Source organism: Sapajus apella, unplaced genomic scaffold (assembly GCF_009761245.1).
Source record: "Sapajus apella isolate SASKATOON/1434 unplaced genomic scaffold, GSC_monkey_1.0 scaffold13, whole genome shotgun sequence".
Lineage (NCBI taxonomy): Eukaryota > Metazoa > Chordata > Mammalia > Primates > Cebidae > Sapajus > Sapajus apella.
In genome coordinates, this window is record NW_022436953.1 from 7,452,032 (window position 1) to 7,477,140 (window position 25,109).

Below are 25,109 nucleotides of genomic sequence, written 5' to 3' on the forward strand. Positions count from 1 at the left end.
CCTTAAAAAAAAAAAAAAAAAAAAAGAATAATGCTGCTGTGAACATTTGTTTACAAGTGTTTGTGTGGACATGTTTTCAATTCTCTTGTGTTCAAATATTAAATGGTAAATATATAATAATTAAATGATAAATACATAATAATTAAATGATACTAATAACTGATACACAATTAATTCTTATTAAAGCAAATTCCCTATGAGCAGAAACCTGTTCCTTCATGGTAATTCAAGTTTAATAAAGACCACTGGGTAGATCTGAAGTAATAAAACAGCACTATTTCAAACCCAGATTTTTCACTAATTTACATTGACATTTCTCAATTCAGTCTGAATGGAGATACCACTTTACTATCTCTATCCAAAAACCCCTGGGCTATGCCATGGTCTTCAAAATCCCTCTCTTTATGCTCCAAAATGAAAACCTATCATTAAGTTTGACATACAGGAAAGGACCAGAGCCTCTTCAGGAATTTGGAGTTTGATTTAGAATGTTGGGAAACACAGAACCTTTTGCTGTGCTGTAACTTACCTATTTAGGTTTATTTAATAAATACAGTAGAGTTAATAAATAATAGTGAAAGTTCAATAGGAGTAGGCTGATTTAAAAAAAAATCTGGATTACAATGAAAACTCACTTACGGGGGAGTTTGGGCTTGCATTTAGAGCCTCTACCAGTGGAAATCACTCAAATAACAAGCACTGCGGAGTTCTTTGTCCACAGACACCACCTCCCTACAGGACGGTCCTGCTTTTCCCCCAGCACCTGGGCACATGTCTCCAGTAAGCCTTATCACAGTCTCTCTGAGTTTGCCTGTGTGCTTCACATAAATGTAAAGAAAACAATGAGATACTTCTTTGGGGCAACTGCTGTAGAGGCCACCAATGAGAAAGTGTAGATGTTTCCACCATGGAAAATTACAAGTTTACTTGGTTTCAGTCCTTGGCACCAAGTCTTGGGTTCCTTGTCACTGAACAGCCTTCTTTCCACTTGGCTTCTCTTGGCCAGCATCCTGGCACGCCATCAGAGGAGAATATAATGAGAAAGAAGTGTCTTACAGGGATGGGAGCTCTGGTAGCTTACCATATGGGAATAATCATGGCTCTTCAAACAAATCCTTGACCAGACAGTAGCACTATTTGTCTTCTTGCCTACTCAAGCTACATGTGGGGTTCATACCTCCCAAAACATGTGCACACTAAGAGAACTGGAGAATGTTTGCTCAGTTTCCCTCCTTTTCAGGGGAATCCTCTGGTTGCTCTTCAGTACATGAGCAGTGACCCAACTGTGGTTAGCTCCAGAGAGTTTTCTAAGAGTTTCCATCATGTTCTCAGAGTTCTGATGTTGCTGTAGAAGAAAGAGGCCTAACTCGTTCTTGGTTTACTCACATTTCAGGTTACATGAGTGTGGGGTGGGGAGTGGGAAACAGCTTTATAATTTTTGAAGAAATTATACAAGGAGTCAGGAGTTTGAGACTGCCTAGGCAGAGTCTGGCTTACATACTGGTTGAGTTCTTGTGCAGCGCCCAAGAAGAATGAGAATGTGCTGACAGTGGAAGAGTGAGCACTTGCTAATTATGAAAATGCCACAGGATAGCTATGTGGGGTAAAAAGCACCTGAGATCTCACCCTGTAGAGGTAACAAGTGTATCGCTTTGGTGAGCATTTCTAGTAATCTATCTGATATGTATAATTATTCATCCAGTGTTTCCCAAATATATTTGTGAAGATGGTATTAGTTTGTGTTCATCCAGGAGCCAATCCTGAGACAGAGGTTGGAAAGCAAGAAATGCACTTGGGAGGTACAGCAAGTGGTAATGGGGAGCGGGGAAGTAAGGCAGGGAGGGTGAGACAGGTGGTTATCAGGTCAGCTGCTCCTGTGGGTGGATGGATGGTGCTCAGTCCCGTGGAGGAACTCTGGAAAAGAGTGTGGGACATGTGCCTCGGCAATGCTTATCTGAGGGTGAGGGAGCTGGGGCATTTATACCCAAGGTGCTATTGCTGAGGCTGTTCCCTGGGGGTGTGACTTCTCAGCACTTCCAGCCTGCATAGGGCCTACCAAGATATGCGAGAAAGCACTCCCCCGCCCACCAGGAAAGAGGCAGACACTGGTACCTGGAAGGCAGCCAGACACACACTTACTGATTGTATTGCTTAGACAATGTGTCAGGCACTGTTATAGGTGCTGGGGATATGGAGGGAAACAAAACAGAATTCTGCCCCCATGGAGCATTCTGTCTATTGGGGGAAAAATAATAAACAGGGCAAGTAAGAAACCATGGAGTGTGTTAGCCGGTATCAAGTACTGTGAAGAAAAATCAAGCAGGAAAGGGAGTTCTGGGAGGGGGGACAGGATGTGGGCTGCAAACAGCCAAAGAGGAATGAGGGCAGGCCTTGCTGAGAAGGCGACACTCAAGTAAAGACTGGAAAGAGGGCAGAGGGAGGCCCTAAGGCAGGAACATGCCGAGGTATGTTTGCAGCAAGGCCTGTGCGGCTGGGCTGGGAGGGCAGGAGGGCGGGGCAAGCGGAGCCAAGCTGACCCCTGTGCAGCCTCAGGCTCCTACCTGGGGTGAGACCAAAGGCCGTGGGAGACTGGGAGCATAACAGGATGAGGGCGGCTGCTGTGCTGTGAACAGCCCAAGAGGGGTCAGGGCAGAAGCAGGGGGTCTGTCAGGAGGCCGGAGAGGAGGGGGAAACAGTTAGAGATTCTGGAGATATTCTGAAGGGAGAGCCAAAATGACTTGCAGACAGATTGGATATGAGGTATGATGGAAAGTAAGAAGCCAATGGATTTGGTTTGAGCAATTGGATGATGGAGCTGCCTCTTCCTGAATCAGGGAAATTTTCCAAAGGAGTGATGCAGAATTTTTTTCTCAGTCACTTTGCAAGCCAGGGACCTCTGGCTGGTGACGCCCCGCCTGACCATGCTACCTGCTGCAGGTGACGGCCTGTCCACTTCGCCTGCCCAGGCCAAGTCTGGCTTACACACCGGTTGATTTCTTGTCCAGTGCCCAAGAAGAATGAGAATGTGCTGACAGTGGAAGAGTGAGCAAGGAAGGGAGTTCTATTGAGTGATGAAACAGCTTTCAGCAGAGAGGGGATGCGGGGGTAGTCCCCCTACCCCCGAAGGTGGGAATATGGCTGAGTCTGTTCTTTTTATGGGCTCAGAATGTGCGGGGGGTGGGAGGGGGCAGGCCCTAGGTGGTATTGAAAAAGGCAACATTCGACTGGTGAAAAGGCATTATTCAGAAAGAATCAATTGGGAAACGGTGGGCAAACAGGAACAGAAGTTCTCTCTCTGGGTCACAGGTTTCATCCAGGACTAGCAGTCCTGTCTTTCAGCCTTCAGGCCATTCTTGGCTTGAAGGTGGGGTTTCACTTGGGACCCGCCCCTCTCTGCCTAGGCATTTGGCTGCCTCCTGTAGCAAGTCTGGGGTCAGGAGGAATTGGGAGCCTGGCTTTGGGCCTATAAAGTTTGTGATGTCCATTAGAGACCCTAAGTGGAGATATCAGTAGCAGGCTGGATGTAGGGGTCTGCATTTCAGGGAAGAGGCCCATTCTGGGTTTAAATTGAGGAGGTGGACAGCATATAGATGGTATAATCCATGTGGTCGCTGGAGACACCCCAGGAAGCAAGCCAGATAGAAAAGAGGCCTGGGGCTGAGCCCTGAGGGAGGCAGAGCACTGAGCAAAGGAGGCTGAGAAGGAGCAACCAGAGAGCTCGGTGTCCTGAAAGCCAAATTTGGAAAGTACTCCCTTCCAAGAGAAAGCAGTGGTCGACTGTATGTATGTATATATATGTGCTACATTTATAAAGACCTCCATGCAGAAACATACCCTCTCTCTCTACAGATACATACATATACACAGGGAGCTGTGGATAATGGCGTTATACTACAGAAACAGATCTACAACTCTGTTTACTTCCCTGAGTCTACTGGGAACAGTGTCATGGCAACAGTGTCCGCCTGCTTCCATCACCTTTTTTCATGGCTGCATAGTATTTCATCATGCCCATGAACCATAAATAACTTTTTCCCTGTAGGTTAGTATTTTCCCCAATACAGAATTCTAGATTACACAACAGTGAGCATCTTGTGCAAGCATCCTTTCACACTTGTGTGGTCATCTCCTAGAGCAGAGTTGCTGTATGCAAGCATATGTCCTTTTTACCTTCTGACTCTGGACTCCTTCCTGGGGAGCCCCACTAATCAAAGACATATTCCACGTGGAACAGCTGCTGACTTCAAGGAAGAACTGCCCAGGACATCCAGGCAGACTCTACTCTGAGGACCCTTCTGTACACAGGGAAGATACAGGGCAGACACAGGGCAGCCACTACATAATCACTGTTAGAAATCAGCAAAGCTTTGTGTCATTAGAAAAGTCTATGACAGGAGGCAATCTACGGATCCTAGCTCTCAGCCTGACATATCGAGCTGCAGCGGACTTCTGCATATAAAGACTGTCCTGTTTCCACAGAGAGAGGAGCAACTCTCCAGGCCTGCAGGACCTCCGGCTGAGCCACAAAGAGTTTATTACATCAAGAGCAAATGCGGCAGACGAAGGCAGTGCCTTCCGTGAAATGACTGTAATTAACTTCAAATCTTTCTCCACACTTTATTTTTGCTGGCTGGATTTGTGATTTTGCTGTCAGAACAGGCCTACAACATACCTCAGATGTTTTTCCTTTACCTTGTCATTCTGAGCAAAAGCATGACTCCATCACCTGTCTGGGCACAAACCGAGTCTTTGTCTGGATGGTGTCAGCACATCCTGCACACTCAGCGGCAACCCTGAAAATAACATCTACCGCCTGCCAGGCAATTGGCTGACTGCCTCCGTGATCTTCAGGGGCATCGAGGGACAATGTATTTGTCACGCACCTCTGTAATACAGTGCAGGGAAATGGACTTGGACACCTTTCAATTCCAAAGGAAAATGACAAACACATAGTCATGCCTTGGATCTCTATTTATTCCCATCTCTGGGCAGGTCTGTAAATAGCATCAACCCAGGTCTCAACCCCACTGCTGGTGCCTAAGCCACAGAAACTGTAAGAAACTGACACTCATCCAGGGAGAAGTACTCCCCTAAACTGGGTCTTAGCCAGCGAGAGAGGCTCACAGGAAGGTCTCTGATAACCTGAACTTTTGAAAAGCTTAGAACTGTGTGATCAGGCCACATGCCCTTCAGTTCCTGAATGTTCACCACCCCGTGGTATCCTTCTGCCGTGGTAGAGACCCCAACCACACACACCAGTTAAGCTGCCAACACTGTTTCCTCCCCATTCTGCTCCGTGAACAACACGCAGTCCAGCCAGGGGGTCAACAGGGAGGGTTTTCTTATGTGTCATGGCTGAGATCAAAGTCTTCATACCCCAAGGACACAGTAGATAGAAGGCAGCCAACAACATTTATGCCAAATCCCATTCCCTAAATAAGCGTATTTGATAGTCGATTATGAGGTAACTGGCTCCAGACAGATAAGCCCCTGCATGATGTTGAAAGTCAGACCCTGGGGGTGAATGCCACCTTGTCTTTGTCCTGCCCGGCTGGTCTGCGTGTCTCTCCTCAGAACGCCGTGTAGTATTGCTCCATTGTGCTGACAATGTCACTCTGGTCCTCCAGGAGCTCCAGAACTTGCTGCAGCACAGCCTCACTCAGACCTGGGCGGACGCTCAGGCGAGCACAGGCCAAGATGTGCAGGAAGTGACAGCCCTTCTCCACGTCTGCAGGAAAAAGGCAGGTAGCTGAGCGTGGACACAACTGTCAGGCCCTCCCCTGTCCTCTCCATACCTCCTGACTTGGCACCTGTAGTCTGACCAGATCCCCAGATGATCCTGATGCACATTAAAGTCTGAGATGCATGATCTACGTGATCACAGACACAAAACAGAAACACCTGTTCTCAGGCCCCTGATGTCACCATGGCAATATGAAGCCACTGCTCAGGACCCTGAACTTCAACCTTCAAGGATTCTCAATCAAAGACTTTTTGACCCATAACCCAGTGGATTTTTAGTGCGTGATAAGCCTTTTTTCTCTGGGGTAATTACAGGTATAAGTGTAACCTACTCAGTGCCAAACCTCTAGCTTCCCATGGAGCCCTCTTGAGACTCACAGCAGAGCTGGTTTGCTGCAGCCTCTGTATGCCTTCCCCTAAGTCCTGATTTGATGGGGCTGCGAGGTGAGAAGGGATTTCTACCTTTGGCCTGTTCTCATTCCTCTCTTCCTGGCTTCCAAAAGTCTTATCTGTGATTGCTGTATTCCCAGCAATCTCTTACCCTCTGCCCAACACTAGGACCATCTGGTATACAATACAAATTCAGAGTTAGTAACCTCTTTCCTAGTTGAAATCAATGACTTAGAACATTGGTAATGAGAAAATAACTTTTATCTGAAGAATGCAAGTCCTTTTAATTTTCAGGCCCAGAAAGGCACGACAATGAAGCAGCAATCACGCCCTACTCCTCACGATGTATTCACCTCTGAAACTGCTTGCTACTGCCACAAGTAGTTATCAATTAGCCTAATAATGCCACATTGAACACTATAATCCACACTCTATAGCTTAACAAAGCAAACCCTCCCCAGCTGTCACAGGTAAAGCTCCACTATAGGGCCAGGCGTGGTCTCTCTCTGCCGTACACCTAGTACCTGGCACACAAAAGCTGCTCCGCACAGTCACTGAATGCTGTTTTCAGGTGAAAAATGCTTTAGGCTTTAGGAAGGTGCTCGAGGAGGTATTGTGGTGTAAGGCAAAGCATGGTTCAAGGTTTGCTGTGCTTTGGGGCTATGAGCAAGTCATCCCTAGGCCTCAGTGTTCTCAGCTGTGGTGAAAACCACTTCCAAGGCCTTTCCAGCCCTAAGGCTCAGAGACAGCTCCTGGGCTAACAAAGATTTGCTAAATTCTGACCTCTAGTGGCTGTGTCCACTCATTACTCCTCCCGACTGGGATTGCTGGCGTCCACACTTCCAGGCTGTTCCTTCAACATTCACTCCACAGACTTCCTGAACACCTAGTATGTGCGCAGTGCTGAGCAAGGAGGGGCAAGTAGAGCTTGGCAGATCAAGCGCTGCCAGTGGACACCTGAATTCAAGCCTGGCTCTACAACCAGGGCAAAGTGGCTCCTGGAACAAAACCACCTCCTTCTCAGGGTGGCTGTGTGGATGAGAGACCAGGGAACCACTATGATTTGGTTCATCATATTCATAACCCAAGAAGATGAACATAACTTACTTAGTTCCTGCTCTAGAGAAGCTTCAGCCCTTCCCGAGAAGAAAAGACTCCCAAGGAGGAAAAGCTGACCAGCCAGCGATGGCAGGACAGGTCTGATGGCAGAGGGTGAAGGGCTCCAACCACACAGACCTGCACACAGCAGGGAGGAGCACAGGGAATTTAGTGCTGCTCAGCTCTTAGTTTCTGTGAGGCCTGGATGCTAGAACTCAGGGGATCGAGATGACTTATAGGTATCCGTGGGGCCCGAAGCAGCGATGATGACTGTCTCAGAGGCCTTCAACTGTTTATTCAGAAAGGCTGTTCTGCTGAGGGTTATCTGGTGAGGCTGTTCAAAAGTGATCTTCCAGTCATATGGGTAACATGAACTTAGACTCTTAGACTCCTCTCTATTTTTAATTTTTATTTTTTGTAGAGACAAGGTCTTATTATGTTGCTCAGGCTGGTCTCGAACTCCTGGCCTAAGCAATCCTCCCAAGCATGGGGATTATGCGAGTAAGCCAATGTGCCCGGCCTTAGATTCTTCTCTAAGTGAGAAACTATTAGAAAACAGTAAAAGAAGGAAAAGCCAGCAAGAAGCTCTGCACTGTTAGTACAATGACATAATTCGACTCTTCTGGAACATACCCACAAGCCGAAGCAGATTTTTCTGAAAAGTGTTTGCCTGGCAGACATGGTTATCTCATGATGCATCTCCATGAGCAGTGATAACTGCCCCTTATATTTTCCCAAGAACTTTTGCATGTAGCCTCATTCATACTATACCCCATCATACCTCCACCAGAAACCAAAAATGCTGCTGTTCTAGAGACCGAAATGATATAAAGATACATTTCAGATATAACTACAAAAGGTTAAACTTCTTTTTTTTTTTTTTTTTTTTTTTGTGTATAGGGAGTTTCGTTTTTGTTACCCAGGCTGGAGTGCAATGGCGCGATCTCGGCTCACCGCAACCTCCGCCTCCTGGGTTCAGGCAATTCTCCTGCCTCAGCTTCCTGAGTAGCTGGGACTACAGGCACACGCCACCATGCCCAGCTAATTTTTTGTAGTTTTAGTAGAGACGGGGTTTCACCATGTTGACCAGGGTGGTCTCGATCTCTTGACCTCGTGATCCACCCGCCTTGGCCTCCCAAAGTGCTGGGATTACAGGCGTGAGCCACCGCGCCCGGCCCCAAAGGTTAAACTTCTTTAAGTCTTTTTAAAAAGTTTGTTGTAAGTTAAAAAAAGAATGCCTCCAGTATGAGTAGTGTTATTTGATATTCACTTTCTACCAAAAGCAGTTCTCTTCAGCTCTAGGATATTAAAAAATGAATCTGAGCTAAATACATGGGAGCTTTTTGAAAAGCTAATGGTATAAAGTAACATTTAGTGAAAGGCTTCCAATTTGGAACTCATCAAATGTTAATTTTTTTTTCTTTTTCTTTTTTTTTTTTTTTTCTGAGACAGAGTCTTGCTCTATCGCCCCGGCTGGAGTGCAATGGTGCGGTCTTGGCTCACTGTAACCTACGCCTCCCAGGTTCCAGTGATTCTCCTGCCTCAGCCTCCCAAGTAGCTGGGATTACCGGTGCCTGCCACCACACCCAGCTAATTTTGGTATTGTTAGTAGAGACAGGATTTCACCATGTTAGCCAGGCTATTCTCAAACTCCTGACCTCGTGATTTGTCCGCCTTGGCCTCCCAAGTGCTGGGATTATAGGCGTGAGCCACTGAGCCTGGCCCAAATGTTAATTTTCTTAGGTGTGAAATGATTTGCTGATCAAATAGAAGAATGTCCCTATGCCTAGCAAATACAATCGGATTATTTGAGATTGTCATACCCATACTGAAGGCCAAAATCCAGATTTTGTTAACTTTACTCCAACAATATTAGAGCAAAATCCAAACACAGATTCTATCTGAAACTGCTTCCTTCCAGATCAATATTAAACCAAGCAGAGGGTGAGCTTTCAGGCCTCCAGGCTAGAGAATCAGGGACTATCACTTGTGCTATTAGGAAAGAGAACTTCATTTTTAACACTTTTTGTATCATAATTATGTGCTGAGTACTATTCTAACTTTCTAAATGCCAATTCATTTACTTGTCATAAAAACCCATCATGTAGGTACCATTATTTTCCCCACTTTGCATTTAAAGAACCCAAAGCAATTCCCCAACATTACATAGCTACCAAGTGGCGGAGCCGGAATTCAAACCCAGGCAAGGTGGCTCCAGAACCCAGCTCCTAACAATGCCACCACGCTGCCCATCTTCAGAAAACAAGTATCAATCCTTCAGGGACCTAAGACAGCTTGATGTCCACAGTCCTTTCATTATTGATGGGTTAGCCTTTGCATGACACTCATAAATGACGAAATACTTCAAGTCCTTCTACCAATCGTTCTGACAAGGAAAAACTCCAGGCCATGTTCTGTAGGAAAGGTTAGAAAGGCCCAGTAGGAATGGTTAGATCGAGGGTCAGATATTTACCTATACATATAACAGCATACTGTCCAGCTAAGGAAAAGACAGAGACACTTTTATGTGTACTGTTGCCAAATGAGCTCTAGAAGGCAACGTTAGATCTAAAATACAAGGTGTGGGACAACATATATATATATATATATATATACTTGTTTTGTCTTTTTGTTTTTTTCCTTTTTGTAGAGAACAGGGTCTCGCTATATTGCCCAGGCAGGTCTCGAACTCCTGAGCTCAAGCTATCCTCCCGTCTCTGCCTCCCTAAGAGCTGGGGTTACAAGTGTGAGCCACAGCGCCCAGCGGGATAACGTATAATGTAGGCTAAACTTCACTTGTGTTTTCTATCAAGGATAAACTATACAGTTATGTTTGTAAGTGCATATCTGTATAGTTTATCCTTTATAGAAAACACATATCCAATAGGATATGCAAGTAACTAATAACCACTGCCTTTGGAGAGGGGAACACAGAAGCTGGGGCTCAGTGCTGGGAGGGGGTCTGGCTTTTGGATGTGTATTTTTGCACTGCTTGGCTTTTTATGAGAGGCATACATTACTATTCTGAATTGCTATGTTATGAAATTATGAAGCAGGGTGGTCACAGCAGGTTCCAACACAGTCCCTGTGACATCTTTTATCAGCATTCTCAGTAACTCAGGCTCCAGAATTCAGCTCCTGGGAGTGTGGTAGTGCCAGGATATTGGCTAGTGGCTTTTAGAGGCCCCCATTTACAGACTGAGTGGCAGAGCCTGTCCACTTGATGAGCTGGCCTGTGGGTAGATGTTGAACCTGCCACTTTCAGGACATCTCAGGCAGCCATATCCAAATGAAAAGTGAATTCCTCTCATGGACTTTTCTAGCCCTAGGCTTCAATCCATTCCATTCCTAATGCAGATGAAAATAAAGAATCTGGCCAGGAGGCCGGAGACTAGGGTGACTGCAGGGATGTTATCTTGGGAGCATCTTCTCATCCCTTCCTGGATTGAGGAATCCCACACTGCACTGCTCTCAAAAGCTCCTTCAATTGTGGACAGATGGGCTTTTCTCTCAACTAAAGGATACTTGTTCTTATTGTTTTGAATGAAGTGAACCAAGTCCATTCACTTGCATTGAAATAATATATTGCTTTGAGTTTATTTTAAGAGCTGTCGTCATACCACTCTGGGATCTGACCTCATGGCTTCTTAAAGGCTAACTAGGGCTGTATACCATAAACACCGGGGCTGGAAACCTGGTCCAGCTTCACCCACTCACTCAACCTGGCGCAGGTCCAGGCCCCAGGGACGTATGGGCTGAAGGACTGGAGGTGGAGTTCATTGGCAGATCAGGAGCTTGCGGTCATTAACAAACCTTTCCAACACTTATTATTATAGAATATGCTTGCAAAAGCTAGACTTTCAAAACTCACCTTTAAGACCAATCAGTTTACATAGGATTTAAAGATGGGACTAAAGCTTTTTTCTCTTTCTAACTAGTGTGGAAACAGTATGTTTGTTGTCAGACTGGTTACAGTTTCAGTGTCTAACCACTAGGGGCTGAACTAACTCCACTGAAACTATTTTCTAAACCATTTCTTTTGCAAATTATCAGTTTCCAAGATGACTGAATTATACCGTTCATAAACTGTCATGTCTAGAACTATTCCTTCCAACGCTGAAAGCCTTTGATGTTAGAATAGAGGGAAATGTCAGGTTTGTGTTCAAAGAAAAGGGGCAAGCATGAAATAAGAAATAACACAAATCAGAGAGAACATGAGAAGCAGAATGACATCAAAACGTCCTAGTGTGGTGACCTTACCTCACTGTATCAGAATTCCCTGTTTCGCCCCCACCTCATCTTCTATAGAAACAGAATCCCCAGGGTAGAATCTGGGCTGTGAATGTTTATAGAGAGCTCCAAGGTTGAATCTTATGTACAGCCAAGGTCACAACTGTGCTAGCCTACTCCTTTAGAGAGGAGATGGAGGCTCAGAGAGGGCAGGTACCTCGACTATAGCCTTTCCAAGGCAATACTGGGAAAAGTCCCAGGTCTCCTGACTCTCCATCCAGTGCTCCCTGGGAGACAGGGCATCACTTGTACATTACACCACTTACGATTTGGTTTCTGGCAGTCCTCTTGAATAATCCGGTGGATCTTTTTGTGCAGGTCTTTGTCTTCTCTGGTTACCTAAATAGGAAAAATAGTTGAGAGACAGTGTTCTTAGGTAACATAGCAGTTGTGTCATCTAGACTCCCAAATGAGTATTCAGGATAGTTTCTAAAGATTTCATAACAATCATCTTCCCTACACCAATAATGTGGTTTTCGATACTTGGCCCAGTGTCAAACCAGTTCTGCCTAGAGGACATGTCCTTGGAAGTTGGTTAATTGGGGCAATGAGGTTAAAAAAAAAAAAAAGCTGGAATTATATACTTTAAAGGAGCAACTAACTTTCTTGATCAATGCTCATAACACATTTATTTTATTTGTTGTTATATTTTTGAGCGAGGTACGAGTGATCAGGGCCTCTGATCTCCACCCCATGACTCCTTCTGGGCCCTGATACCTATCTTGTGTTACATCAGTTTTCTTGCTTCTTTCAGCCACAAGGAAAAAAACAAGAAAAACAAACAAACAAAAACCCCTGCAAGGACAAGCTAGCAGGAGAGTAAAGCTAGCCTATCACTGAAACACTTTCTGCTCTCAAAGGCAGACACAACCTAGTCGTCTTCTTGTTTTGAGATGGAGTCTCACTCTGTTGCGCAGGCTGGAGTGCGGTGGAACAATCGTGGCTCACTGCAACCTCCACCTCCCAGGTTCAAGTGATTTTTCGGCCTCAGCCTCCCGAGTAGCTGGGATTACAGGCACCTGGTACCATGTCCAGCTAATTTTTGTATTTTTAATAGAGATGAGGCTTCACCATGTTGGCCAGGCTGGCCTCGAACTCCTGACCTCAAGTGATTCACCTGCCTTGGCCTTCCAAAGTGCTGGGATTACAGTATGAGCCACCACGCCTGGCCAACTTAGTCTTTTTCAACCAGCTCAGATAAGAGAGAAGCAGCACACAACAGGTTTCACCTACATGTTCCATAATGAATCTAATAATAAAAAAGAGAAAGAATAGGAAAGAAAGAAAAAAAGAGGAAGAAAGGAAGAAAGAAGGTAAGCATGCAAACAGCTGTAAGTTTCCTCCTTAAAGACAGCCCAGGAATGCCTGTCTAACCTGCCTTACAGGAGGGGGCATCCTGAGAACACCTGCCTTCTCAGCTCATAAGGTTATGACGAAGATTAAACAAGGTCACCTGTGAGAGCTGCTGAACGCAGGAAAGCACTAGACAAACAGAAATGTTGACTTTATTATCATCATTTCCCTGAGGCAGGGCTTCAGGAGAAAGGCGACTACAAAGCAATGGAGGGGTGAAGTCAGAGATGGCGATAAGAGATCTATTTGTGCTTGATCACAATGATTCACAGGAGGAAGTGCCAAGCCCTGCCACGCCTTGCCCTCGACTGCCGCTCCCCAGGAAGGGCTGTGCTCTAAAAGGCCTGGGAGGAAATGTGTGTCCCAGAGCGGGGCTCAAGGTGAGCTGCCCCCATGAGCTTCTCCAGCTTCCAGGAAGCAACCAACTCCCACCCAGCCTTCCCATGCCAGGACTCCCATCCTACGATGGTGTAGATGACATTCACCCTTATATAGACGGGGATACCTGTTTCAAAAGTTATTTAAATGGTATTGTAATTTCTAAAACCTCTCTAAAGTGGGGAGTCACTAGCGTAAGTCAGTATCAAGAAATGTCCTATTAAGAAAAGCTTCCCTCAGGAATCTTGCCTTGTAAACAAGTAAGACTTCTGGGATACAGCAGAATTTGAACGGTCTCTGGGAGAACTGCACATAACTGAGTCCATATCCACTGATGCCAGTGGTCCTGAGAAGGCCCATTTCCAGCTTAGTTCCTCCAATATTGAAGGTATGTAGCAAGAGGCAAACTTTTTTTTTTTTTTTTTTTTTTTTTTGAGACGGAGTTTCACTCTTGTTACCCAGGCTGGAGTGCAATGGCACGATCTCGGCTCACCGCAACCTCCGCCTCCTGGGTTCAGGCAATTCTCCTGCCTCAACCTCCTGAGTAGCTGGGATTACAGGCACGCGCCACCATGCCCAGCTGATTTTTTGTATTTTTAGTAGAGACGGGGTTTCACCATGTTGACGAGGATGGCCTCGATCTCTTGACCTCGAGATCCACCCGCGTCAGCCTCCCAAAGTGCTGGGATTACAGGCGTGAGCCAACTTGGGAAGAGTGAGGCAAACAAGCTCCTGTACTTCTGCTGTGAGTCAACTGGTACAGCCTTCAGGCAGGCCCATCACACTGTGTCGGCAAAAGCTGAAATGGCCATGCCATCTGCTCCAGGAGCTCCTTTTTAAAGAATCAATCTTAATCCTATCACTTTGGGAGGCCGAGATGGGCAGATCACAAAGTCAGGAGATCGAGACCATCCTGGCCAACATGGTGAAACCCCATCTCTACTAAAAAATACAAAAATTAGCTGGGCGTGGTGGCGTGCACCTGTATTCCCAGCTACTTGAGAGGCTGAGGCAGGAGAATTGCTTGAACCCAGGAGGTGGAGGTTGCAGTGAGCCGAGATCATGCCACTGCACTCCAGCCTGGCACCTGGCAACAGAGCAAGACTCTCTCAAAAAAAAAGAAAAAAGAAAAGAGAGAGTCAATCTTACAGAAATATTGACATGAGTTCACAAACACAGCTGTGCAAAAATGGCCACACAACACTATTTGTGACAGTAAAAGTTAGAAATACCGTTAAGTATCCATCAAAAAGGAATGGCTAAAAAATACACTGCAGGTCCCCATTATACGGAATACCCTGAGGATTTTAAAAAGAATGAGGTAGATTTATAACTACTAATACGGAAAGGTGCCTGTGATGTGTTATTGTGGTACCAAAAAAACTGCAGAGCATTATTTCTAGTAGCAAGTCTCAATGCTCCCAGGAAACATCTGGCAATGTCCAGGGACATTTTTGGTTGTCACAGTTGGGGTGCTGCTACTGGTATCTAGTAGGTGAAGGTCAGGGATGCTGCTAAATATCCCGCAATGCACAGGACAGCTCCCACAACAATCAATCACCTAGCACAGAGAGTGTTGAGATCAAGAAATGCTAATTTAGAACATGATCAGACTTTTTACAAAACAAAAAGATTCTTGCATAAGCCAGAGATTTGAAACAACTAAAAAGTCACAGGAGCATATTTGTATATGTATGGATTTGTACATGTACAAATAAATGTCTAGAAGGATATACAGTTGTCTCTCGGTATACTTGGTGGATTAGTTCCAGGACTCTCATGTGTACCAAAATCCACATATTCAAGTACTGAAGCTGGCTTTGTGGAACCTGCACATACAAAAGGGCAGTGCTCCTCATATGTGGGTTTCACATCTGCAAATACTGTACTTTCCATCTGTGTTTGGTTGAAAGAGTGCATATGAGTGGACCCGTGCAATTCAAACTTGTGTTGTTCATGGGTCAACTGTATTATTAAAAGAGATACCTTGGGGAAGGATAAGAGCCAACTTTCAGTTCTGATTTTATTTTCCTCCTTAATAATTTTTAAGAACAATTAGGTTATTCATAAGCAATAAATATATTTCTAATTGAAGCCGTGAAGGAAAAAAGTTAAGTTGCAAGTATCTTACATAGTATAGGTTATCGAAACCATCATCTTTCTGGAAAACAAGTCCTTTTTCCTGCAACAGCTGTATAGCATTCTTAAATATACTATGAATTGCCTTGGAAGTGGTGTCCTTCTTCAAATTCACCTGTGTAGAGAGGAAAAAGAAAAAAAGAAAAGAAATAAGTCTCACTTTATGGCACCTGAGAGCAACTCCCTAGACCAGCTGGTTCATGAATTCACCCAACAGGACTTTCATCTGCTGAGTCAAAAAGATCCTGGTATGTACCGGCCTAGCAAGATGGTATTTAAGGAGGACTGTGAAGTGTGCCCTGGCAGGTCATCTGTCATAACTGGTCCATACCTTAGTTGTGATTTTTTTTTCTGAACTCCACACTGTGTAGTACAGAATAAAAAAGCTACCTTTACTGTTGGGCAATCTTTGACTTATTTTTTTATACAAAACCAAATACTGTATATATATTAGCCCCCTTTTCTATTAAAATTGCGGCTGTATACAATCTCTTCTTAGGGACTTCAAAGATTTTTACGTATGTTGGATTAATTTGGGGATTCCAGCATGAAGTATTAAATAGACTCCTTATTTTAAATGGAGGATGATGGAGGCTGTATAGAGATCCACCAAGGGGACTCCACAAGGCTGAAGGTAGATGCAGTCCTCGGGTAAAGCACAGTCCCCACCTGGAAGGGACCTCTGCTGCTGTCAGCTCTCCCCCTCATGTTCACTATACTTCCCTGCTCTAGTGACAGGTTTGCCTGGGGAGCGTCATCCTGCTTCTCATCCCCGAGGAAGCGAGGCTATCAGCTATGTCCCCCCATGATTGACCAGATGGGGTGCTTCTTGAGTCAGGGACTTTGTTTCATTTTGGCCACCTCGTCCCTAGCATGTGTTAGGTGACCGATAAAATATCTGTGAGATGAATGGAAACAAATTCCCATTAAAGAGTGTGTATCCCTCTTATTATTCCATTGGGGATTTTCCATTCCCTCCTAAAACAAAGAAAATGGTGAACAACAATTGCCCTTCAAAGTACAGATCCATTTTTAATGTGACAGAAATTTGTCAAGACATTAAAAAGATCAGAGCTTCAAAGAAATGTGCCAAAGCTTCCAAAAAAGCATTGAAGGGCAAGTCCTACCTCTATTGAAAGGTGCTTACAAAGGCTACGTGGGGGCAGCACCCACAGGTGCTGAAAGAGTGGCTGAGATTTGCTAATGACATTTCCTCAAGGGGAAAGGAAAGAGCCTCTACAGATCTTGTGCTCACAGGTCCACCCCAAAGAAACCTCTTTCTAGAAGAGGCCTCCCAAACAGGCTTTTTGTTACTCTAGTAGATCCTGGTGATTTTTCACAAATGTGCTCTCCTGGGCTATCAATAACAGCCTAACACTCTTAATTGAATTAACAGTCTAAGTTTTTCCTTAAAAGAAGAAGCTGGAGAACCTTGTCATTAGGGCCCCAAAACTGACAAACATTCCAGGTAATGAAAGCTTCTATTCTGAAGGGAGAATAAGGCTGGGAAATATTTGACAACTTCCACAGGCAAAAAGCTCTCTGGGTATGTTTAGAATAAACACCTCACCTAGCAATCCTCAGTCACACATCTCTTTAGTCACAGAGGCTTAGGGCAAAACTGTTTTTAATTTCATACATGAGTGCTCTTAGGGGATACACCATTGGCACAATAGACACTCCTTTGCAAGCCTTCATAACTTCTTAATCTTTATCATTTTTTAATTAAATTCTTTTAAATTAAAAAAATTTTTTTAATTTAAATTAGTCTGTGGGGGGGACTAGGGGAGGGACAGTGGGGGCTAGGGAGAAACTAATCTTTATAATTTTAAGGAGATCTATCTTCTTTAGTCAATTTCACATAAGGATCCTAAGGATTAGGTTTATTACATCTCTTAGCAAGATAGAAATAAATTGGAAGCTAGAGATGATTATTACATGATCATTCCTGTCTTTACAAATGACTTTTGGGGCCGGGTGCGGTGGCTCAAGCCTGTAATCCCAGCACTTTGGGAGGCCGAGATGGGTGGATCACGAGGTCAAGAGATCGAGACCATCCTGGTCAACATGGTGAAACCCCATCTCTACTAAAAATACAAAAAATTAGCTGGGCATGGTGGCGCGTGCCTGTAATCCCAACTACTCAGGAGGCTGAGGCAGGAGAATTGCCTGAACCCAGGAGGCGGAGGTTGCGGTGAGCTGAGATCGCGCCATTGCACTCCAGCCTGGGCAACAAGAGCGAAACTCCGTCTCAAAAAAAAAAAAAAAAAAGACTTTTGGTTATCCCCAAACCATATAAAGAACCTAGTTCTCCCTCCCAGATTTCAGTAAGATCAAGTAGCAGGAAGAGAGAATGCTAGGCCTGGGAGATTAAAAACACAGTTTCAGCTGTGAACAAGGAGGACTCAACAGAAATGGCTCTCTGTAAATATAAACAATACGTGAAGCTTCCTTTCCAAAAACATTTGCCTCAGCTGACCTTGGGACATATTTCCTTGGCCTAGTTATAAAACGCATAGTCTCAAGGGTAAAGCCACTAATCGTCTCTTCTAGCCAGCAGCTTTTCCTGGACTGGGATCTGTGTCTTTCTTGTCTTTTTCAAAAGAGCAATGACAGACTCATCAGATTTAGGAAACCGAAACTGCTCACAGACAAAAAAAAATAGTGACTAGCTAAACGTACTGAGCCTTACCAAGCCTCTCCTCATCTCAGGTCAGTAACTGGGTGGATCCCTGAAATATATATAGTCTTCATTCCCAAACAAACTCAACATTCATCCAGCTGTCAAAAAAACAATGGTTTTGCAAGCCCTGCTTATCATGTTTCTGGATTTGCTAAGAAGGGCCACTATGAAAAAAAGGAGGAAACATTCAAGCCTGCTCTCTATCTGCCTCTAAACTAAAACTCTATCACAATGATTTTTGTTGTTGTTAAGCTTTCATCTGCATGACAACAGAAAGTGCCAAAGGATCTAGGGTTTCACTCTCATTGTAAAGCACCTTTAGTTATTAAACAGAACTCAGTTTAATCACACTGACCTCCCCAAAGCAATGTGCGGGACTAATTCCTAATTGATGGGAAAAAAAAGAGTTTCTAAAGACAAAACAAATATAATGAATGCCATATTCAATTCTTTTTAAACATACAGCACTAGGCAGACACAAGTTTCTGCTCTAAGCATCTTCAAAAAGATACCACGCCAGAAGTTCCCCACAGATCATTTTGAATGGAGGAGTCTTTTAGTCCTCAAAGAGCGCTTAAGTCTCTCTCTTTACTTAATTATAGCTATCACAGAAGAGCTGGTTTCATGTGAAAAATATCGTCTTCACTAAGCTTTAAGGTTTCTTTCCAAACATGCTGATAGAATCATCAGAAGTCCTAGGAGGTCAATTTGGCTTTGAGCCGCCTCTAAATGATTAAGTGGGAAGAATGTCAATCTTGCGGTCAGCAGACAGCTGGAGCGCTGCAACTGTTTAGAAGCAACCTTGGCAAAGAACAAAGCAGCCAGTCATGACCCTTTCCACCTTGGTGTTTGCTGAAACGATATCCCTCATCTCCCCATATGAAATCATGGGTCACTGGGCACATCAGACTGTTGCCCAGAAGAGATAATTAGGAGCACAAACAAAACTGAGAAGCAGTGGTCATGCCCAGGAGGTCAGGATGTGACTCAGTATCTGTTCCACCAAAATCAAAAACAACTTATGTTACCTAGCAAGGGTATTCAACAGCAGCCCTCCTGGTAATGGCAAGAGATCAGAAAACATCTAAACAGTTCAGGAATGGAGAGATTGGTCAAACACATGATGGTACACGTAACAAAAGACTGTAGGGGCCAACCTGTAGTACGACTAGGAAAAAATCTATAAGACACACGTCAATGAAAAGTGAGGTCTCTCTTAGTATACTACGCCATGCTACCATCTGCGTAAAACAGAAGGGGCTACAATGACTTAGAGTTCATATAAGCACAGACTATCTCCAGAAGGATATTCCAGAGACTAGTACTGGTGCCTGTCTCTGGGGAAAGGGAGTGAGAGGGAGGATGGGAAGAAACTGACGTTTACCTTTACACTTTGTGGGATGATATGAATTTTTAAAAATCATTTATTCCAGGCCGGGCGCGGTGGCTCAAGCCTGTAATCCCAGCACTTTGGGAGGCCGAGGCGGGTGGATCACGAGGTCAAGAGATCGAGACCATCCTGGTCAACACGGTGAAACCCCGTCTCTACTAAAACTACAAAAAATTAGCTGGGCATGGTGGCGCGTGCCTGTAATCCCAGCTACTCAGGAGGCTGAGGCAGGAGAATTGCCTGAACCCAGGAGGCGGAGGTTGCGGTGAGCCGAGATGGCGCCATTGCACTCCAGCCTGGGTAACAAGAGCGAAACTCCGTCTCAAAAAAAAAAAAATCATTTATTCCTTCAATCAGCAAATAATTACTGAGAACTTGCTTTATGCCAGACCAGTTCTAGGCCCTGGGTAGAGAACAAAGAACAAGACAGACAAGGCCTCTGCTCTCACAGAACTTAACTTCGGATGAAAGAATAGGCAGGCAAACAAAAAAAGACCGGTGATGTCACAGATATGAAAACAGGGTGTAAGAGTGAGGAGCCATGCAGCAATCAGAGCAGATAGATGGCCAGGGAGGGCAAGGAGGGGCACTTAAGCTGAGATCATTCCCTGGTGGGATAAAGAAAATAAATAAATGAGTCATGTTACAACAACAAACCTAAAACTGTAATGAAAGGGAAAGCCGAAAACCAATGTCTCAAATAATTCTTAATTCCAAGAAATACGTCAACACCAAGCAACCAAACAAGTTACCTAAGTAATACTAGGGGTAAAAACATGGAGACAACTTTTTGTTTCTTGAGACAGGGTCTCACTCTGGGTGACAGTCAGGGGAGAGGGTCGCCCAGAGTCAGACCCTGTCTAATTTTTGTATTTTTAGTAGAAGCAAGGTTTCACCATTTTGGCCAGGCTGGTCTCGAACTACTGGCTTCGAGTGATCTGCCCACCTTAACCTCCCAAAGTGCTGGGATTACAGGTGTGAGCCACTGCGCCTGGCCCCTCCTTACTTAATCTTATTACACTTAATATTTGAGTAGAAAAGAAAATAATAGTCTAAGGTCCATAGTACTAGGTTGTTAGTATTCATTGAGATGGATGTTTAATCTCAGTAGAAATCAAGTGACAGAGAAGTAGATGAGAGGAGGTATTATCCATCCAAGACGATTTATTGATCAGCAAAATGATTCTTGAACTGGAACCATGGTTTCTAATGACTTGCTGTTTTTCAGAATAAGATTAACCCATTGAGTGTTAGGAGTTTAAAGAAAGACCGAGTTGTATTCAGTCTCGTTTATAAGTAAAATTTCAAGGAACACTTAAGTAATTTTTTATTCCTCTTAGAAAAAGTTATCTCAGTTAGCCAGGCATGGTGGTACATGCCTGTGGTCCCAGCCACTTGGGAGGCCAAGGCAGGAGAATCACCATTCTGGGCATCAGAGAGAGACTCTGTCTCTTAGGAAAAAAAAGATTAAGTAAGGAGGGGGAAGGGACAGGTCCAGCCTTATGCCTCATTTCAAATTCTTAGTGGTCAATGACCTTTCCAGGACAGAAATAATGTGTGACGCAACCATCCCCTCCATTCCATGGGTCAACTCTGTGAATCCTCATGCCATGGTCACTTTCTCCCACACCCTGCAGCTGATCTGGGGCAGGGAACCAGAATTCTCACATGGGCATGGTGCACTCACTTGGTCGGAGCAGGCATTGTGAATCACAGGCTGATTGGCAATGGACAGCAAAGACTCCACCATTTCTAGCTCCTGCTGGTAAAAGCTCTGCACTCTGTTCTCCATAAGGAATTCTTTGGCTTTTTCACTCAGCAAACTCGTGAGACTGGGGAGGTCCAGGGTGCCTGGATTGCTGCCAAGGGAAAGTTTTAAAGAGCTCTGCAGAAAGCCATCTCCTTTGCTCCTCTTTGGTGTATAAAAAACAGAAAGTGAGCTAGAAAATGCAACACTATACTGGTGTTTGTTTTTCATATAAAGGGTAATTCATACAGTGAACATCATGTGGTTGTACTCCAGGAACTAAGACATTCATGACAGATTAGGAGAAAAAAGTCAAACTGCAGAACAGCATGTAAGGTATGGTCCTATTTTTATATTTAAAAAAAAAAAACAAATGTAAACCCATCAAATGTATGGGTGACTATTCATGCTTGTGTAAGCACAGAAGAAACCAATTTAAAGACACATGAGCATTGGTAACCTCTGGGGAATGATGCTGAGGCAGGAGACAGGAAAATGGAGAATTTTTACTTTTTATATGAGTCTATAGTTTGTGCTTTTAATATACTTTTTTGAATATATAATATATTCATGTTAAGAACCATGAAAGGGTAAGCAGTGAAAATCTCCTTTCTATCCTCTTCCTGTCCTATCCTCCGGTCCTCACCCCCGAGGGAGCTGCTGTTGCTGTTCTTTGCTCTCCTCTCAGAGTTCTTTTATGCATATATTAGCGAATATCTACACATTCTCATTTCTCCTGGGTTTTTTTCTCTCCCATGTAAAAGAGTAAAATCATCCCTGGTAAAGAATGACCAGTGTAAATTTTTTAAAAACAGGCTTTTCATTATGACATGCTATGGTATAAATTAACTTTGATTATGAGGTGACTTGGTACAGTTTTCTTCAGGTTTCTTGCCTTGTGGTTCTTTAAGCTTCCTGGATCTGTGAGTTTCAAGTTTTTATCAAACTTGGAAAAATGTCAGCCATTATTATTTCTTCAGTGTTTTTCTCTGTTCCTGTCTCCACTCCTCCTTCAGTGACTCCAATTACACACAAAATTTCCTCACAACAACCCGAGAACATCTGTGCTATTATTCTCTTCACATTACAGATGAGGAAACTGAAGCATAGAGAGGGTTAGAGGACTTGCCCAGAGCCCCATAGCACATAGATAGATGATTCGGAATTTGAACCCAGGCTGACCCTAGCATCTGGGCTCCCCCTGTTTGGCTTTCCTGCCATGGACACGTGCTTGGCAGTGATAAGGCACCACTTACCTTAGTGCCTCTTCTTTCTCTAGGGCTGAGCTGCGAAAAGGCTGGTCATAAACTTTCCTGTAAATAGCGGGCAGCTCAAGCATCCTTGCGATTTGAATGTTCCACACTGGGTCATCCACTTTATCTAACGAGTGACCGGAAAAAAGATGCCACAGAAATTACAAATTACATTGAGATCCGTTCTTTCCGGGCCCAAAAGGCTGCTAGGACAACAGTAAATGAGATGCTGGGTGGGCCTCCTTCCTCATGAGTGCCCAGGGAACATAGGGTAGATGCACTACATGGTTCCCAGTCATCCTGCATGAGGGAACGCGATGCCCTAAGTGTCATGGGCTTGGCCAGGGCCAAGGAACCAGGAAAGCACGTCAATGTATTGATTTGTCTCCTCCTCTGGTGGACAGCAGGGGCTGTCCCTGAGATTTCCAACTGAAAACTAGCCAGCACGGTGCAAAGGGAAGATGATTGGGAACTGTCATATTTCTGATTAGCTGTTTTCATTTATTAATGGACTTAATGGTGTTCAAGAAATTTCTGGCCAGGCATAGCAGTACACGGCTGTAATCCCAGCACTCTGGGAAGCTGAGGTGGGCAGATCTCCTAAGCTCAGGAGTTTGAGACCATCCTGGGCAACATGGCGAAACCCCATCTCTACAAAAAATACAAAAATTAGCTGGGTGTGGTGGTACATGCCTGTAGTTCCAGCTACTCAGGAAACTGAGGTAGGAGAGTCTCCTGAGCCCAGGAAGTTGAGGCTGCAGTGAGCTATGACTGTGCCACTGCACTCTAGCCTGGGCAACAGTGTGAGACCCTATCTCAAAAAATAAAAAACAGAGAAAAATAAAGAAATTTTCATTATTTTGACGAATATTCATATTTTGCCCCAATGGATTGACATTTTGAACTTGAAAGTGCTTTGTAAACTCTATTATGTCATCCGAATAAACTTGCCAACCATATATATAGTAAATAATTCATATTCTTTCCCAACTTATAATTAGCTCTCTTCAAAATAAAATTAAGAAATGCTGCTTTTCTAAAGAAAGCATGTTAAACAATGTAATTCACTCATTAAATATAGTTAAATCTTAACTTTTTGAAAGTTTGACTTCCAGCTGAACAACAGGTTTACTGGACGCACATCCAGAAAAACCACCAATTTGGTAGAAATATCGTGTGCTTACAGTAAGTGGTGGCACGAATCTCTCGCTCTTCTCTGTACGTGCGGATGCTGCCTCTGACTCGGATCGTGTCCCCAATCTCTATCTTTGTTCTCTGCTCAATGGTTTCTCGTAGCTTCTTAAGTTGTGAGGTTAAGCTGAGCTCTCTTGCTGCACTTGGAGCAGCTGTAGTAGTTTGGAGCCAGAAGGAAAGAGAAAAAGTTATAATACAATCACTCTACCACATCTGCGAGATAGTTTTAGGGTAAGACCAACATAATACGCTTATCTATTCTACTTATTCTACTGTAGGAAATCCTTTTGGAGTCCTCCACTGAGAAAAAGGTATAACTGTAATTATTCAAGAGTAGGGTGAAGGGAACGGAGTCTAGACTGAAGTCCAGCAGGCAAGTTCCGACAGACCCCAGGGCTTCCCTCCTGCCTTATATTGCCAGTGCAGTCAACCAGCTCTGCATGGCCCCGAGACGAATTCTGTGCAATGAGTTCAGCGAAGTATGGTAGTAATAGCTTTAAACAACATTTCAAATGTCCTTGCGAGGAGACTTGTCCCACCTGAGTGCTCAACATCCCAATTCTCACCTCTCTCATCTCTGTTGGGGAACTAGGCTAATCTTTCTCTCAAACACAGACACAGACACTGACACTGACACAGACACACAGACACACAGACACACACACACACACACACTCTCTCTCTCTCTATCTCTCTCTCACACACACACATATTACTTAAAACTATATTCAAGCAACTAACTTCATGATGAAAAGAACCCAATGTACACTCAATTCTAAATAACTTGTACCACTACTTGACTTCCAAATTGTATTAAGTAAGAAGACAAATTGTCACGAACATCTGGGTACTACAGGTGCTGTTCTAAGGACTTTACAATGTATTAGCACATTTAGTCCTCAAAACCACTCCTGCTTATTATTAGCTCCATTTTAGAGATGAGGAAATTGAGTCACAGAGAGGTCAAGCAGCTTGCCCAAAACAAAACAGCTAGTTAGAGACAAGGCTGGAGTTTGAACCCAGGCAGTCTCTAGCTCCAGAGCCATTCCACTTACCCTTTATTCTCTGCTGCCTGCCCCAAGAAGATACTCACATTTCCCAGTTACAGCTGGTGTGTGTAAAGGACTTTATGTTCTGTTTTTCTGCCTACCATAATTTCAAATACACATATGTGTCCAAAGCAGCTACACAGCCAAGCATTTCATGTTTATTAGAGACAAGGTCTTGCTATATTGCCTGGGCTGGAATTGAACTCCTGGCCTCAAGCGATCCTCCTACCTCAATCTCTTGAATAGTTGAGATTATAGGTACAGTTTTATCATTTTTTACTTTGGTTTTTGTCACTAGCACTGTATAGGGGCAGTACAGCTTAGCCATCAGCATTTGGCTATTGGAGTCAGAAACGCCTGACTTGAATCTCAGTTTACCTCCTACTAGTTGTGTGACCTTGGG

General features: G+C 44.2%; 1 protein-coding gene and 1 long non-coding RNA gene across 5 annotated transcripts in view; one reads left to right on the plus strand and one right to left on the minus strand.

Annotated features, from left to right (window-relative positions):
• Positions 1–519: 519 nt before the first annotated feature.
• STN1 (STN1 subunit of CST complex) overlaps positions 520–25,109 on the minus strand; it is a 44,262-nt gene continuing 19,672 nt past the window's right edge. For all 4 annotated transcript variants that reach the window (XM_032281527.1, XM_032281525.1, XM_032281529.1 and 1 more), the window contains 6 exons: positions 23,648–23,809; positions 22,467–22,590; positions 21,151–21,322; positions 15,383–15,505; positions 11,787–11,859; positions 520–5,728 (listed from right to left, as the gene is read on the minus strand). In XM_032281527.1, coding sequence (XP_032137418.1) covers positions 5,571–5,728; positions 11,787–11,859; positions 15,383–15,505; positions 21,151–21,322; positions 22,467–22,590; positions 23,648–23,809 — 812 coding nt within the window. In that variant the 3' untranslated portion in view covers positions 520–5,570. The remainder of the gene's footprint in view (positions 5,729–11,786; positions 11,860–15,382; positions 15,506–21,150; positions 21,323–22,466; positions 22,591–23,647; positions 23,810–25,109) is intronic.
• LOC116553892 lies at positions 7,451–19,541 on the plus strand. The gene is made up of 3 exons (XR_004269955.1): positions 7,451–7,538; positions 13,593–13,594; positions 19,507–19,541. It is a non-coding gene; the product is annotated as an uncharacterized LOC116553892 (long non-coding RNA).